The 13,619-nt window shown below is 43.1% G+C and overlaps 1 protein-coding gene across 1 annotated transcript in view; it reads right to left on the bottom strand.

The window, feature by feature from the left end:
- Positions 1-6: 6 nt before the first annotated feature.
- The window catches only part of TNFSF13B (TNF superfamily member 13b), a 31,011-nt gene continuing 17,398 nt past the window's right edge, over positions 7-13,619 (bottom strand). Inside the window, exons 4-6 of the mRNA XM_059378221.1 lie at positions 4,445-4,557; positions 4,211-4,361; positions 7-424 (exon numbers count right to left, since the gene is read on the bottom strand). Of these exons, the coding sequence (XP_059234204.1) occupies positions 312-424; positions 4,211-4,361; positions 4,445-4,557 (377 nt within the window). The 3' untranslated portion in view covers positions 7-311. The remainder of the gene's footprint in view (positions 425-4,210; positions 4,362-4,444; positions 4,558-13,619) is intronic.

Genomic DNA, 13,619 nt, shown 5'->3' with positions numbered 1-13,619 from the left:
AAGGGCGACGGCCCCGGCCACCGGCCCCGCCAGGCCGAGCGAGAGCGCGACCGCGCCCAGCCGGCTCGCAGCGGGCGGCCTCCCTTCGGTCTCCCCGGAACGGCCGCTTCCGGGCGTCCCCAGGTCACCCCGGGGCTGCGGTTGTCCGTGAAATTTCCTGTTTGGTCTAGTGTCAGGGAATCAAAATAAGCAGCTCCCAGAAAAGGCGAGTCAACCACTGCTTTTCTTCCTTCGGGTGTTTCCCGGGGAGCGTCTCCTCCTCAGAGGCGCGGAGCGAGGAAGGACCCGGCCGCGGCGCAGGTGTCCGCGGGTCACAGGAGCTTCAAGGCCCCAAAAAACGTGGCGTCGCCGTCTCGCGATATCTTGGCGTCCTCCCGCGGAATTGCGAGCTGCAGCTCGTCGCCCTCCTCCAGCCTCGCGATGCCTGGAAAACAAGGATGCACAGGGACTTTGAGCGGGCGTGCGGCGCGGGACGCAGGGTGGGGGCGCACTGGATAAAACGATGCTGTTTGGGGGAAATGTTAACCTACGCATTCACACTTCAAGGCACACCAGCGGACTGCAAACCAGTTACAATTCCACCGGCCTAAGACCAGAGTAAAAAACAAACAAAAAGCTAAAGCAAATGAGCAGAAAGACAGCAGACACAAATAAATGTATTTCTCACCTACTGTCTATAAGATGAGACTCTGAACAGAAACCAATGTTTTATTTGAAGAAGAAAAAAAGTCAGATCATAGCACATCCCTCCTTGGGATATTGTGTGGTTAAAAGTGGTTTTGCTTCATTTTATTGACAAAAATGTTTATAACAGTGTTAAAAAAATAATGATGTTACATAAAAACAAAATAGAAATACAAAAAAATGATGTTAAATAAAAATACAAAATAGAATACACAAAGTACACACACACTATGCAGATGTATAAGCTGCATAGATATCACATAAATATGCACTGAATGTGCATATAAAATGTGTATATTTTTTATGCCAGTAGCATGCTGTCTTGGTGATCACAGCTTTGTAGTAAAGCTTGAAATCAGGTAACATGATGCCCCCAGTTTTATTGTGTTTTTCAACATCTCCTTAGCAATTCAGAGTCTCTTCTGATTCCATACAAATTTTTGGATTATTTGCTCCAGCTCCTTGAAAAATAGTTGTGGGATTTTGATCAGAATGGCATTAAAAGTAAAGACTGCTCTAGGCAGTATAGACATTTTAACAATGTTTATTCCTCCGATCCAAGAGCATGGAATGGTCTTCCAAAGATGCCCTTCAACGGACGAATGGATAAGGAAGATGTGGTCCATATACACTATGGAGTATTATGCCTCCATCAGAAAGGAGGAATACCCAACTTTCGTAGCAACATGGACGGGACTGGAGGATATTATGCTGAGTGAAATCAGTCAAGCAGAGAGAGTTAATTACCATATGGTTTCACTTATTTGTGGAGCATAACAAATAGCATGGAGGACATGGGGAGATGGAGAGGAGAAGGGAGTTGAGGGAAATTGGAAGGGGAGGTGAACCATGAGAGACTATGGACTCTGAAAAACAATCTGAGGGTTTTGAAGGGGCGGGGGGGTGGGAGGTTGGGGGAAACAGGTGGTGGGTATTAGAGAGGGCATAGATTGCATGGAGCACTGGGTGTGGTGCAAAAACAATGAATACTGTTACGCTGAAAAGAAATAAAAATAAATAAATAAATAAATGTGTGTATATTACTAGGAAGACAAAAACAAAACACCACTTATCAGCAAAACCCATCCATTAACATAGTGTTTCTCTGGAGTCCAGACCATGGGGGTTAGGAGACATTTGAATTATTTTTGACAGTCTTCTATGTTTCCACGTTCCCTTAAATGACCATATTTGTCCTCATAATCAAAAGCAATAAAATACTTAGCTTCTCAAAACTAACTAATAAATCTGTATGTGCCTATTTTACAAGGATGTGTTCTGTGATTCAGGAACACAGAATACAATTCAGGAACTACCCTCGGTACATCCGTGGGGACCCGTTTTATAAGACAAAGATGACAGAGAAGAAAGGATGATTAGGGGAGAAGAAACAAAGAAAGTAACAAACAAATTACTATCGATGTTGTTCCTATTTTCAACCAACAATTTAAAAAAGCAGTTGTATTTTCACGAAGATGCCCTGAAAATGTATTTACACGAACGACATTATGTATGTTAACATCCATCAGGCCCAAAGCACCCAGATCTCCTCAGGTGACAGCTAGTCAGTGTTTACTTATCGGAACTTACGATGTACCAGACACCTTTCTAGACACGCACAGGGCTGTGATCAGAATGACAGAAGATTCTGTCTCCAAGGATCTTGTTTTTTTGTCATGGACTATGACAGACAACAAACAAAAGAACATAGTTTCAGGTATTGCGAAGGGTAACATGCACACTTTTTAGGATTAGCAAAGCATTTGATGACTACATAAAACAGTAAAAAAAAAAAAGCTGGAATTTACTTGTTGAATAGATCAGTTGTTACCATAGAGACTGAAGAGAATCTAGTATTTTAACAAAAGCTATCGATCACGGAGCATTAAGTAATACTAACTCAAAATAAAGGCCGCGTGAACTGACAGTTTTCAAGAAGGTTCTGTCTGAAACTCTAACTCTGAGTTATTGGCTCTTCCAGTCCTTCCCGATCGCAGCAGCTGAGCTGTCACTTCTACAACAGACACTCGATTTGAGAGGGAAACAGCGTGATCCAGCTGTGCGTAAGACCAGTGTTTGGTGCCAGCTGGGCTCTTCCAAGGGACCGTTTGCATTTTTTCCCAGGTTATGATGCATGGGAGCTCTTGATGTCCGGCTCTTATATACTAACTGGTTTGAAGCAGACTGGCCCTAGAACAGATGAGCACTGCAACCCGGAATGTCCTGGAGAACGGTTCTCCTACCTAACCTACGCTCTGGCACCGGGGCACAGCCCAAAGGTCCAATAAACTAGTCTTCAAAGTTGAGGCCCCGGGGAGGCGTGGCGGAGGGCAGGAGCACCGAAGGGCAATGAGCAGACACAGCCCGTGTTGAGTACTGCTGTGCCTAGAGTCAGTCCAGACGGGGTGGCCACGCCTTTCTGTGGGTTTTCTGCAATGCCAGGATACTGGTCATCGCTGAGCGCAGGGGAACATCTCTTTATGAAAATTAGGGAGTTTGAATTCAACACACTTCCTCATCATCCCCTTACAGCTGTTCATGGCTGCGGGTCCACGAGGACACTCCCTCCAATTTCCCTTCCTTCCTGATGAGTGATTGTGCACTCGGTAGCAAACGCCTTTGAAACTTAGGGCTTCAGAGGAGGCGGCCAGGCCTCGGGCCTGTGTTTCAGGGAATACGGAACTGAAGACATGCCTCAGGGTTCTCAGTGGATGTGTCAAATCACCAGAGAGGAAAAAATGTGTTCAAGGCTAATATGTTTTTTTCCTCCCCTCATACCAGCTTTGATGAATTTATCCCCAAAATAAAATGAAGACTCTGTTGCAAGAACAGCCTGAAGACCGGATGGGAACAAAGTCCTCCCTTTCCCTTTCCTTCCTCTCCTCATCCTCACTGCCCCGAGCCGAAGGAGCCTCGCTCCTGCAAACTCCCCTCCCAAAGTCACCTGTCTGGCCTATGTGCAGCACATGTCACCTGAAGGAGAGGGAGAGGGAGAGAAAGCCGCCGGGCAACCTGACCAGACCCTTGATTTGGTTAAGGACATGTCTTCAGCAGCATGTAAAACAAAAACACAAACAAGAAAAGCTTTGGGGGCTCCCACTCTGGGGTCAGACCTGTTGGTTTCATCCAGGCTCTGGAACTTGGAAGCTGTGCCCTCTGGGGAAGCATGAGCTACCTCTCTGTGTCTCAGATGCCGCCTCCCTTAAACGGGGCGGGGAGGGGGTCAGGGGGGCGGTGGTCGGACGAAGGAGCCCAGGTCAGGATAAGACAAGGATGCCTGGCACATGGTAATCATTCCCTGGGTTCTTACGCAGCGTTATCTACGGAAGGAAATGCAGCTTGGAACTGCTCTCCGTGCTGATTGCCAGCGCGTTACGGCCCCTTCTCCATGTACAGAAGAACGATAAAACCATTACTAATGATTGTATCCGCTTCGACTCAAAAGAGCTAGCTTATCCTTCCAGAGAACAAACGCCGCACAGCATACCGAGAACCGTCCTTCTGTTTACACAGAATTGTTATTTACCAGCCGAATAACAGGAATTATTGGGTAGTGTTTCAGGCATATTTTGAATACATCGGAACAAAGTCACCAGACTCAATTCGTCCCCAAAGACGTGGACTTTCTTCCTCTGTATTAGGTGTCCCATGGCAAAGGTGTTATCGGTGTATAAAACCTGAGGAACAAACCAGAGACGCGGGTCAGAAGTGAGCACAGCAGAGAGAAACAGGCGGAGGCAGCAGGGGGCAGGGAACCTACCTGCCCATATATAAAGAAATAACCCGTTTCCTTCACCAGGATTTTGTTTTCCTTCTCCTCCAGGGCTCTTCCTCTTTTAAAGCTCAGCAGCCACGGAACGAATGTGTAAGCCCCTGTGATGAAGACAGAGCACTGGTGAGAAGAGCGGTTTTCCACGTCTGCTCGGCCGCTAAACCGGAGTCTGAAACTTAGAGGAGAAATTCATCTTTTACAAAAGAGACAAAGGAGACCATCAGGACATTCTCCTGGTGTTTCAGCAGTGGTTTTGGGCACACGACCTCCCGCACCCCTGTATTTGGGGACCCGAGGGCCAGTACATCTCAAGCAAAGTCTGAGTTTTCTTCAAATCTTGTGTATTTCAGCGACGTTCGCCAGAAAGCCTGGTCTGGATGGGGCCAAACGGACCAAATGTCTCTGAATGACACACTCACAGAGGTTTTCTGGTTTTCCTTTGGTTCCCGGAGAGGACCGAGTTAGGATGGGAGACTTTAGCGAGGGGCCTGGGGAGGCCCCCTCCCCACCAGGCACCGTAACTGGGCTTCAGGGCAGTGAGGGAAGGGACCACGACACAGCCTCTACGAGGACAAGGTCAAGGAACTCGGCAATAGTCCTCTGCGATATCCAAGTTGAAGTGCTTCCAGGTCAGCACACACATTCTCCTCTGTGAGCCCTCAGATTTCATGGGGGGGGCGGGGGGGGGGGGGGGTCCGCAAAGACAAGAGCCCAAGGAAGGGGACACAGAGCCGCCAGCGGCTACAGAAACGGGTAGACAGGAGGGGGACCTCCCTCTGGCGTGGGAACACCATGCTCAGGGACAAACACCCTCTCCTGTGAATTCACAGCATTAAATTCCCTGGATTTCTCACCATCGTGTAAAAATACCAGAGTAAAGGGTAAAACTGAGGCTAGGTCAAGAATGCAGGGGCATAAATAAAATGGCATCTAACAAGTGAAAAGAAGATTAGGGAAGTGGTAATATAAGGAGAGAAAACAGTGAAATGAAACTGTGGTCTAAAATAATCTAAAAATGTTCCTTATAATGGATAATGCTGGACAACGCATGTCCCCAGGCTTCACCTCGGCCACAGCAAAGAGGGAAATAATAAAGACGATATGCCAGAAGTTCTGGGAAGAACAACTTGTCCTGGGTTGAGTTTCAAGAACAACTTTCCTGTGGAGTTTTGTCAGGGGGTGGCACGGTAGGAACGGCTGAGTGAGCGTCCCTGCCTCAGCTAGCTCCCCCAAACCCATCCTGTCTGAGCTTTTTCCGAATAGGATTCAGGAGGGAAGAGAATAAAACAAAAACCCCATATTTTCTCAACACTTCAGAGAAGTAAAGAGCCCGAGGTGATCACACAAAGCGAAGGACACTGTGAATCTGAGATCTGTTGCCTCTCGCAGCCCTCCACGTTGGCATGGCCCACAGGTGGAAGACAGGCGGCTGTGAGGGAGACCACGGAAGGAGCCACAGGTGCCTGTGGACACAGGTGGTCTCGTCCATCCTCTTGTGTGCTCACAGGACGCGCCTCTGTTTCCCATGGGGAGGGAGGAGGGCCCCCCAGTGCTCGGCAGGCCTGGTCACCCAGCTCTGCTGTTCCCAGGAAGGCCCGTGAAGAAACTGGACTTGGATGGAAGCCCTCCGGTGCCCCACTGGAAGGGGACAGTCTCTGGAGGAAAGGTCTCCTCAGGGACACGTCGCAGAGGCAATCTTGTCATCCCGTTTTGACACAGCAGCAAGGCAGTGGGAAGATGACAATACCATCGTTTTCTGTTGGTTTAAGTGAGATCTGTGCTCACGGCATTTTTAAACGCAGACTGCCCAAAACATGGGAAGAATGAATTCTCGTGTTGTGACTGCTGTGAAATGCAGCGGATGACGAAAGGGGCCTCCGTGGTCCTGAGGACACCTGTCGGATGCTCCGACCAGCGAGCACATTTTCTCCCTCCGAAACAGCACATGCCTGAGACTGGGACCTCTCTGACTTCGGGGCCCTGTAAGTCAGCTCCCTGCTGCCTTCTGGGGCCTGAGATGATGCCCCTAGGGGACAGGCAGCCAAGCGTCACTGAATTAATGACCTCAACTTTAGACATAAACTAACTCAAAATGGTGGTGTGCTATACGGTTGCCCACAAGCATCCCGCTGCATTTTAAAAGCATCATATTATTTATTCATTTATTTCTGAAAGGGTTTCCTGAGCTGGTTGCCGGAACTGTGTGAGATGGAAGCTACCACAGACGTAGGACATACTCAGGAGGTGAAGGGACAGGCTCATTTCCAAACCTGCTTGCTCGTATCCTGGCTGGAGGTATTTCTTGGCTGCACATTTTTTTTTTCAATACTTTAAGTTGATTTCCTATTTCTTGAGGAAAGGCTTTTCTTTACATCTGTAAAATTAGTGAGCCAGCTTGTACCAACTTTCACTGCCGAATTGCCAGAACAGAATGCAAAAGAAGTAGTTATTAGGTATATTCTTATGTTCTCTTGACATGTTCTTTTGGCATTTCATCCTACCTTGCTGGAAATATTCTTATTAGAGACAGTCCATGGTTACTGGTTTGTATGTACTGTCCGTATTCCTGTTCCCTGCACACACACAGTGCACACACACATACACCAGCATGCACACCCACGGACCGCACTGCGTGAGGCCAAACGCCAAGAACACAGCCCTGCCCGGGGTCTGCACTCAGGGGGTACATGTGGAGTGAATCTCAGATCCATTAAGAAAACAGATGAAAGAATACATTAAGAGCTAAAGTGATTATAACTTAAGCATAAATATTATAACGTTTCTACATCTTAAAATTTACTGAGACTTTTAGCACACTAATTAGACGATGGATAAAGGCTGACAAGAAAATATGCATGAAGAACCCATTCCAGAGGATGCTTTTCTAAACTGGAATGCATCGCCACCAATAAATATTTGAGAATTTGTAAGTAAACTCCAAGAGTTACTGCTTCTCTTTATCTCCGTTAGTCCACAGCTAAACACAGATGTGCTGTGGTGTATAAAGCCTGAACTTCCCAGCTCCATGGAGCTGTAAATACTTGGGGTATTTAAATGTCTCTGAAAACTTAAAATGGATGTGTACAATAATAATTAAATGAAATCAACAGAATGCCAGTATTAACATGTGAAAATCATTTACACTATATTTGAAAGCATCTGCTCTTAAGAAGAGTACGTCTTTCGTGATCTGACTTACATGAAAACATAAATTTTAGGTTGATAACATTTTATAGAAATATGATGAGCACTGGGTGTTATGTGCAACTACTGAATCATTGAATACTACATCAAAAACAAATGAGGCTATATGTTGGCTAATTGAATATAAATTTTAAAAAATTTAAAAATGCCCAATTAAATCTTGAACAAAAAAAAGAAAAATCAGATGTATTTCATGAATACTTGTTTTTTTTTTTTAATTTTACTTTATGAACAGATTTCCTTGAAAACATCCATACTTCTGGTGTTACCTCCCACAGTAACTGCAAAAACGCTACAGAGAGAAGCTGTCAATTGGCTACCTTTCTGATTTTTTAATCTTAGTATCATACAGCTGCTGAAAATAGTTTTAGGGGATAAGATAATGATAATACTTTCTTAGAAGGCAGATTATGTCAACCAATTCAAGAAGTAGTAATTTTTTTAATATAAAAAGAGTGCTTTTTGGCATGGAAACCCACAGTTATGACAGGTGTGATTCTGTAGCTGCGGCAGAGCAGGGGAGTCAGGAGAGCACGCGCAGCCAGGCAGGGCCATGGAGGCTGAGTTATATGAAGGGCCATTGGAGGCCCCGGTTGGGCTATAATCACTCTGTGGTTACCAGACAAGAAAAGGTACAAAATGGGGGCCAAGGAAACCAGCCAAGGGGAGAGATGATGGGGGTCTGGGAAGATGGGAATTTAAGGGAATGGATTAATTCAGGTTATGTTCATGGGGAATAACTGACAGAGTTTTGAGATTAATGTACTGAGTCAGAGGGAAGAGATAAGAATGCCACCCAAAATTCTGCCTGAAACAACCGAGGACACAGTCGTCACACTCACTGGAATAGGATTGCTAGAGGAGGAAATGTGGGGACAAGTCCTATGGTCTAGGCTGAGATGTCACCAAGTTGAAGGAAGATATGTTAAAAAGACAGAGTGTATATGGGCTTGGAGCTAAGTGGTTTGGGCTACCTGCTAAGTGACGACATAGTAGCACTGAAAAACACCAAAGGAAAAAGAAGAATGAAAAGAGAATATGATTGTACTGGAGGACTGAAGGACATCTCTATTGAGGAAAGACATTTAAATGTAGTAGTAGTAGTAGTCGTAGTAGTAGTAGTAGTTTTCAAAGAAATTTAAAAAGGAATGGCCCAAAGGGTAAGGAAATGATTAGAGAAATAAACCAAGGGCAGCATGTATTTCAAGAAGGGAGTCATCAAGTGTTAAAATTCTACTGGGATATTGAAAGTAAAGTTCATCATTGCCTATATGAAATAATTAGATGGCAAGGCAGAAACAAACGAGACTTCTGCAATCAACACGATTGTGGAAATAACATCTGTCCTTTTTTACCTCCTATTGGGTCATGTGAAAGAAGCAGACAGATGTTCTCCAGAATAGCTGTACAGGCTGCCAGAAGTCAGGGGCTCACACTGGGGCTGGGTGTGGAAGGGGAGGGGTGCAGCCAGAAAACAGTGAAAGGTCCTGGCATTGGTCAACTTACAAAAAACCAGCAAGAATCAACTCTCTAATGGTGAAGAAGCCCTCGTAGGCACACAGAAATCTCTGCAAACTCACAGTCCAGGAAATTTCCATGTTGGCTAGAAGAACGTGGGAGGCGAGGAGGCAAAATAAATAAATAAAATTTAAAAATAAATAAATAAATAAATCATTGAAATGAAAATAAAAGTTTCAGAATGGGAAACAGGTATTGCAAAAACAAAGAAATAAAGAGTTTAGAATTTGAAAAATACATCTAGAACTATAAAGTATATAGGAGCTATAAGACAGGTCAAGAACAAGCACATACAAGTAATTAGAACCCTGACAGACAAAACAAGCCACAACAAAAGTCAAGCAGAGCCACCACAGATGAAGGGGTGACCCCCAGGCCAGGAAAGTAGATTCAAGATAGCTTCATTAGTTGTGGGTTGCTGCTATAACAAACCATCAAGTATTCAGTGGCTTAAAAAACAGACATTTAGTATCTCACAGTTCAAAACATCAGAAGTCTCACTGGGCAAAAATCAAGGTGTTGGCAAGTCTATGTTTTTTCTGGAAGCTGCAGAGCCCAACCGTTGCCTTTTCCAGCTCCCACAGTCTTCCTGCTTTCCTTGGTTCCTGGCCTCCTCTGTCTTCCCAGGCACCAAACCCATCATTCCCATCTTGAATTTCAACCTCACATCACCTCTCTGACTCTGACCAGACCAAGTTGCTCTGCGAGGACACTTGTCATTACCCTGGGCTCACCCAGATCGGCCAGGGTAGTTCCCCCAAATCTCTTATCTTCATCACACCTACAAAGCACCCTTTCCTGTGTGACCTACAATATTCGAAAGTCTCAGGGATGAGACTGTAGATGTCTTTGGGAGCTGTTGTGCTACCTACTCAGCAGTCAACCCTGAGATATAGAATAAAACAAGTACTAACTTTTAAAGGTAAATAAATAATTCTTTGTAAAATCAGGCAAAAAAGTCAAGCCACTTATAAGAAGAAATATTTCTCTTACCTTTGTTCTCTTCAAAGTGCATTTAATGCCAAAAGAGAGTGGAGAAATTCCTACAACTCAAATAAATAAAGGGGAAACTGGGGATTTTGTATCTAGCCATCTGTCCTTAACATATAGAAACTACAAAGATAGAGCTTTATCAGTGCAGAAGCTTAGTGAACATTTTTCTCCTGAGCCCATTTTGAGTAAAATAGAGTGAAATTCAGGAAACTAAGACATGAATGAGGAAAGCACAATAAAAGCACTTGGGTTAGGTATTGACTACATTTATCTGTAAAACCAAGCAAAAAGCACATAAAAAGAATGGTTTGAACACAAAAGTACATAAAGAGAATGACTTGAAAGAAAAGAAGGAAACAGTATTATGTCATGACAATGTAGAAATTATAAAATTTACAAATACAGAGAAGTAGAGGAGGAAAAATATTGGTAGTAAATTCATTCAACTGCCTCATTTGTAATACCTGGGGCTCCAAGGCTGTGTATTAAAGTTGACCTCAATGGATAGAAACATAGATATTTTAATAGTACATACATAACATATAGAAATATAACATTGGTACCCCAAAAATGTATGGTAGGGGAGAGGAGGAATATGTAGAATTAAGAGGAATCATATTAATTTTATTCTAGACCAGAGTGGTCAATAGATATTCCCTAAAGATGTAATTATAGATGTCAGAGTAATGTCATATAAAATGGCAGCGTAGAAAGCTCAAATAATCAGTCCCTCCACCAGAATAGCAATTAAGCTGGCAAAACTTACAGAATCAACATCTTTGGATACATGAAATCTAATAAAAAAAAAGTTACAGCAACCAAGACAGTAATTAATGAAAAAAGAAAAAGGCTGTTAAATTTCATTATGGAAGTATTGTATTTTTGCTTACACACTTGCCATCTCCCATTCTCCAACACAGCAGCAGCTAGGGAGATGAAGCCCTGAGTTCTAGGGGTCACCTTGCTGGAACTATTGAGTATAATACTTACTTTGTTCTCAAATCATTGTGGCTATGCATTTTGACCTGTCTGGAGATTTCCTTTCTTTCTTTTTTTTTTTTCTTTTCATTTTTTTTTCAAGATTTATTTAATTTTAGAGAGAGAACAGGGAGGGGGAGAGGGAGACTGAGAGGGAGTCTTAAGAAGACTTCGTGCTGGGCATAGAGCCTGATGTGTGACTTGATTACATGATCCCAAGATCACAACCCAAGCAGAAACCAAGAGTCAGATGTCTTACTGACTGCTCTCTCCCACCCCTGGTGCCCCTGCTTAGAGATTTCTTTCTGATAGGAGCAAATCCCCAGCCTGGTGTCAATCAAAAACTTTAAAGATGTCTACTACACATAGCCTTCTGGAACAAGGGACAGCAGACTGACAAAAGAAAATAAAACAAACAGAAAATTATGGGCCATTCCCAGGAAAAAAAAGAAATTGGCAAAACCATTTTGAGGAAACCCAGATATTGAACTTACTGGACAAAGATTTACATCTTCTAATATGCTTAAAGAGTGAAGGGAAACCATAGACAAAAAGCTTAAGAAGACTAGGAGAATTATGTATAAACAAATGGACACTCTTAGTAAACAAATAAAAAATATTTTGTTAAAAAAGGAACCAAATAGAACATGAGAGCCAAAAAGTAAATTAGCTAAAATAAAGAATTCAGTAGAGAGGTTACAGATCAAATTAAGCAGGAAGAAGGCAGAATCCACAAATTTGAAAATAGAACAATTAAACTTATCCAGTCTGAGGAGCAGAAAGAAAAGAAATGGAAGTGGTGAACTGAGCAGGGGACTCTCAATCAGACTAACATTTGCATTATGGGAATCCCAGAAGGAGCCCAGAAAGGAGCAGAAAGAGTATTTGAAGAAATAAGAGGAGGTCTTCTTAACTTTGAAGAAAGATTGCATTACACATCCAAGAAGCAGAATGAATTCTAAAAAGGGTTAACATGGGGATGCCTGGGTGGCTCAGTTGGTTAAGCATCTACCTTTGGCTCAGGTCATGATCATAGGGTCCTGGGATTGAATCTCACATCATGCTCCTTGTTCAGCAGGGAGCCTGCTTCTCCCTCTACCTCTGCTCCCCCCTGCTTATTCTCTCTCCAAGAAATAAAGGAAATCTTTAAGTAAATAAATAGATAAATAAATAAATAAATAAAAAGGATAAACTCCAAGAGATCCATACCAAGGTGAATTGTAATTAAGCAGCTAAAAGAAAGGACAAGGAGAAAATCTTGAAAGCAGCAGGAGAGAAGCAATCATTCCAGTATAAGGGATGCTCAATAATATTAACAGTTGATTTCTCCCTTGAAACAATGTAGGCAAAAGGCAGTGGGATGAATGGTTATGTCAGCAAGGTGCAGCACAGTAAGCCTTACACATCAACCCTTCACAGAAACAGTGATGTACCAATACCTTGTAAATGCCAACTTTCTGAAAAGAAGCTCAGAATCCAGCTAAGAAGTAGGAGTTATGTAGTAAAGCACAAACTGAGAAGCAATTAACATTTATATAGGTAAGAGGAACAATTTCAATTTATTCACATCAGTCCCTCCCCCAGACAGGCTTTTGTCAGCACCAAGAAGACGGCCTCCATCTGTGATGGGGAGATCTGAGTGTAGGCCTAGCCACATAGCCTCTCAGAGTGCCTTCTCTGGAACTGGTTTCCATCTCACCCCATACTTTGTGCTGAATGATTCAAAGAGCTTGGTCCCTGCAACAGCAAGAAACAAAGAAAAGGGGAGGACATTCTTTTATACCCAGCAGTTTGCTTTGCTTTGTTTTGTTTTGTATGACTGAGGAAAAACAGACAACAGATTCTTTTCCTCCAGGAAGGTAGGGAGGAGGCAAAGTGGGCCTTGCTCCTAGCCTTAAAGTGGCTAATATCAAGCACTGCTAACCAATAAAAGTATCTCCCAGTCAAAATCAGTCAGTGAGGAGTAGGAGAGGTACCTGAATAGACAACAAAGCAACTCTTCAAGGAAGGTGAAGAACAAGGAAAATCCAACACAACCGAAGGGATAAAACAAATCTCCAGTAAACCTGACAGAAATGGCTATAATGAGTATAGATCACTCTGAACTCTAGTATAAAAATTAAAAGACAAGGTACTAAAAGAATTATAACTATAGTAGTTTGTTAATAGACACACAATATAAAAAGATCTAAATCAAAGTTAAATTCTTATCAGCTTAAAATAAACTACTGTAACTAAATGGCTTTATGCAAGTGATATGGTAAACACAAATTTAAAAACCTGTAGTAGACACCCAAAATACAAAGATAAAGGATGAAGACATAACAAATACACAAAGCTGATAAATTCTTATCAGCTTAAAATAAACTACTATAACTAAATGGCTTTATGTAAGTGATATGGTAAACACAAATTTAAAAACCTGTAGTAGACACCCAAAATACAAAGATAAAGGATGAAGACATAACAA

The sequence above is a fragment of the Mustela nigripes genome, chromosome 15 (genome assembly GCF_022355385.1).
Source record: "Mustela nigripes isolate SB6536 chromosome 15, MUSNIG.SB6536, whole genome shotgun sequence".
Lineage (NCBI taxonomy): Eukaryota > Metazoa > Chordata > Mammalia > Carnivora > Mustelidae > Mustela > Mustela nigripes.
This window is presented reverse-complemented; position numbering and strand designations above follow the sequence as displayed.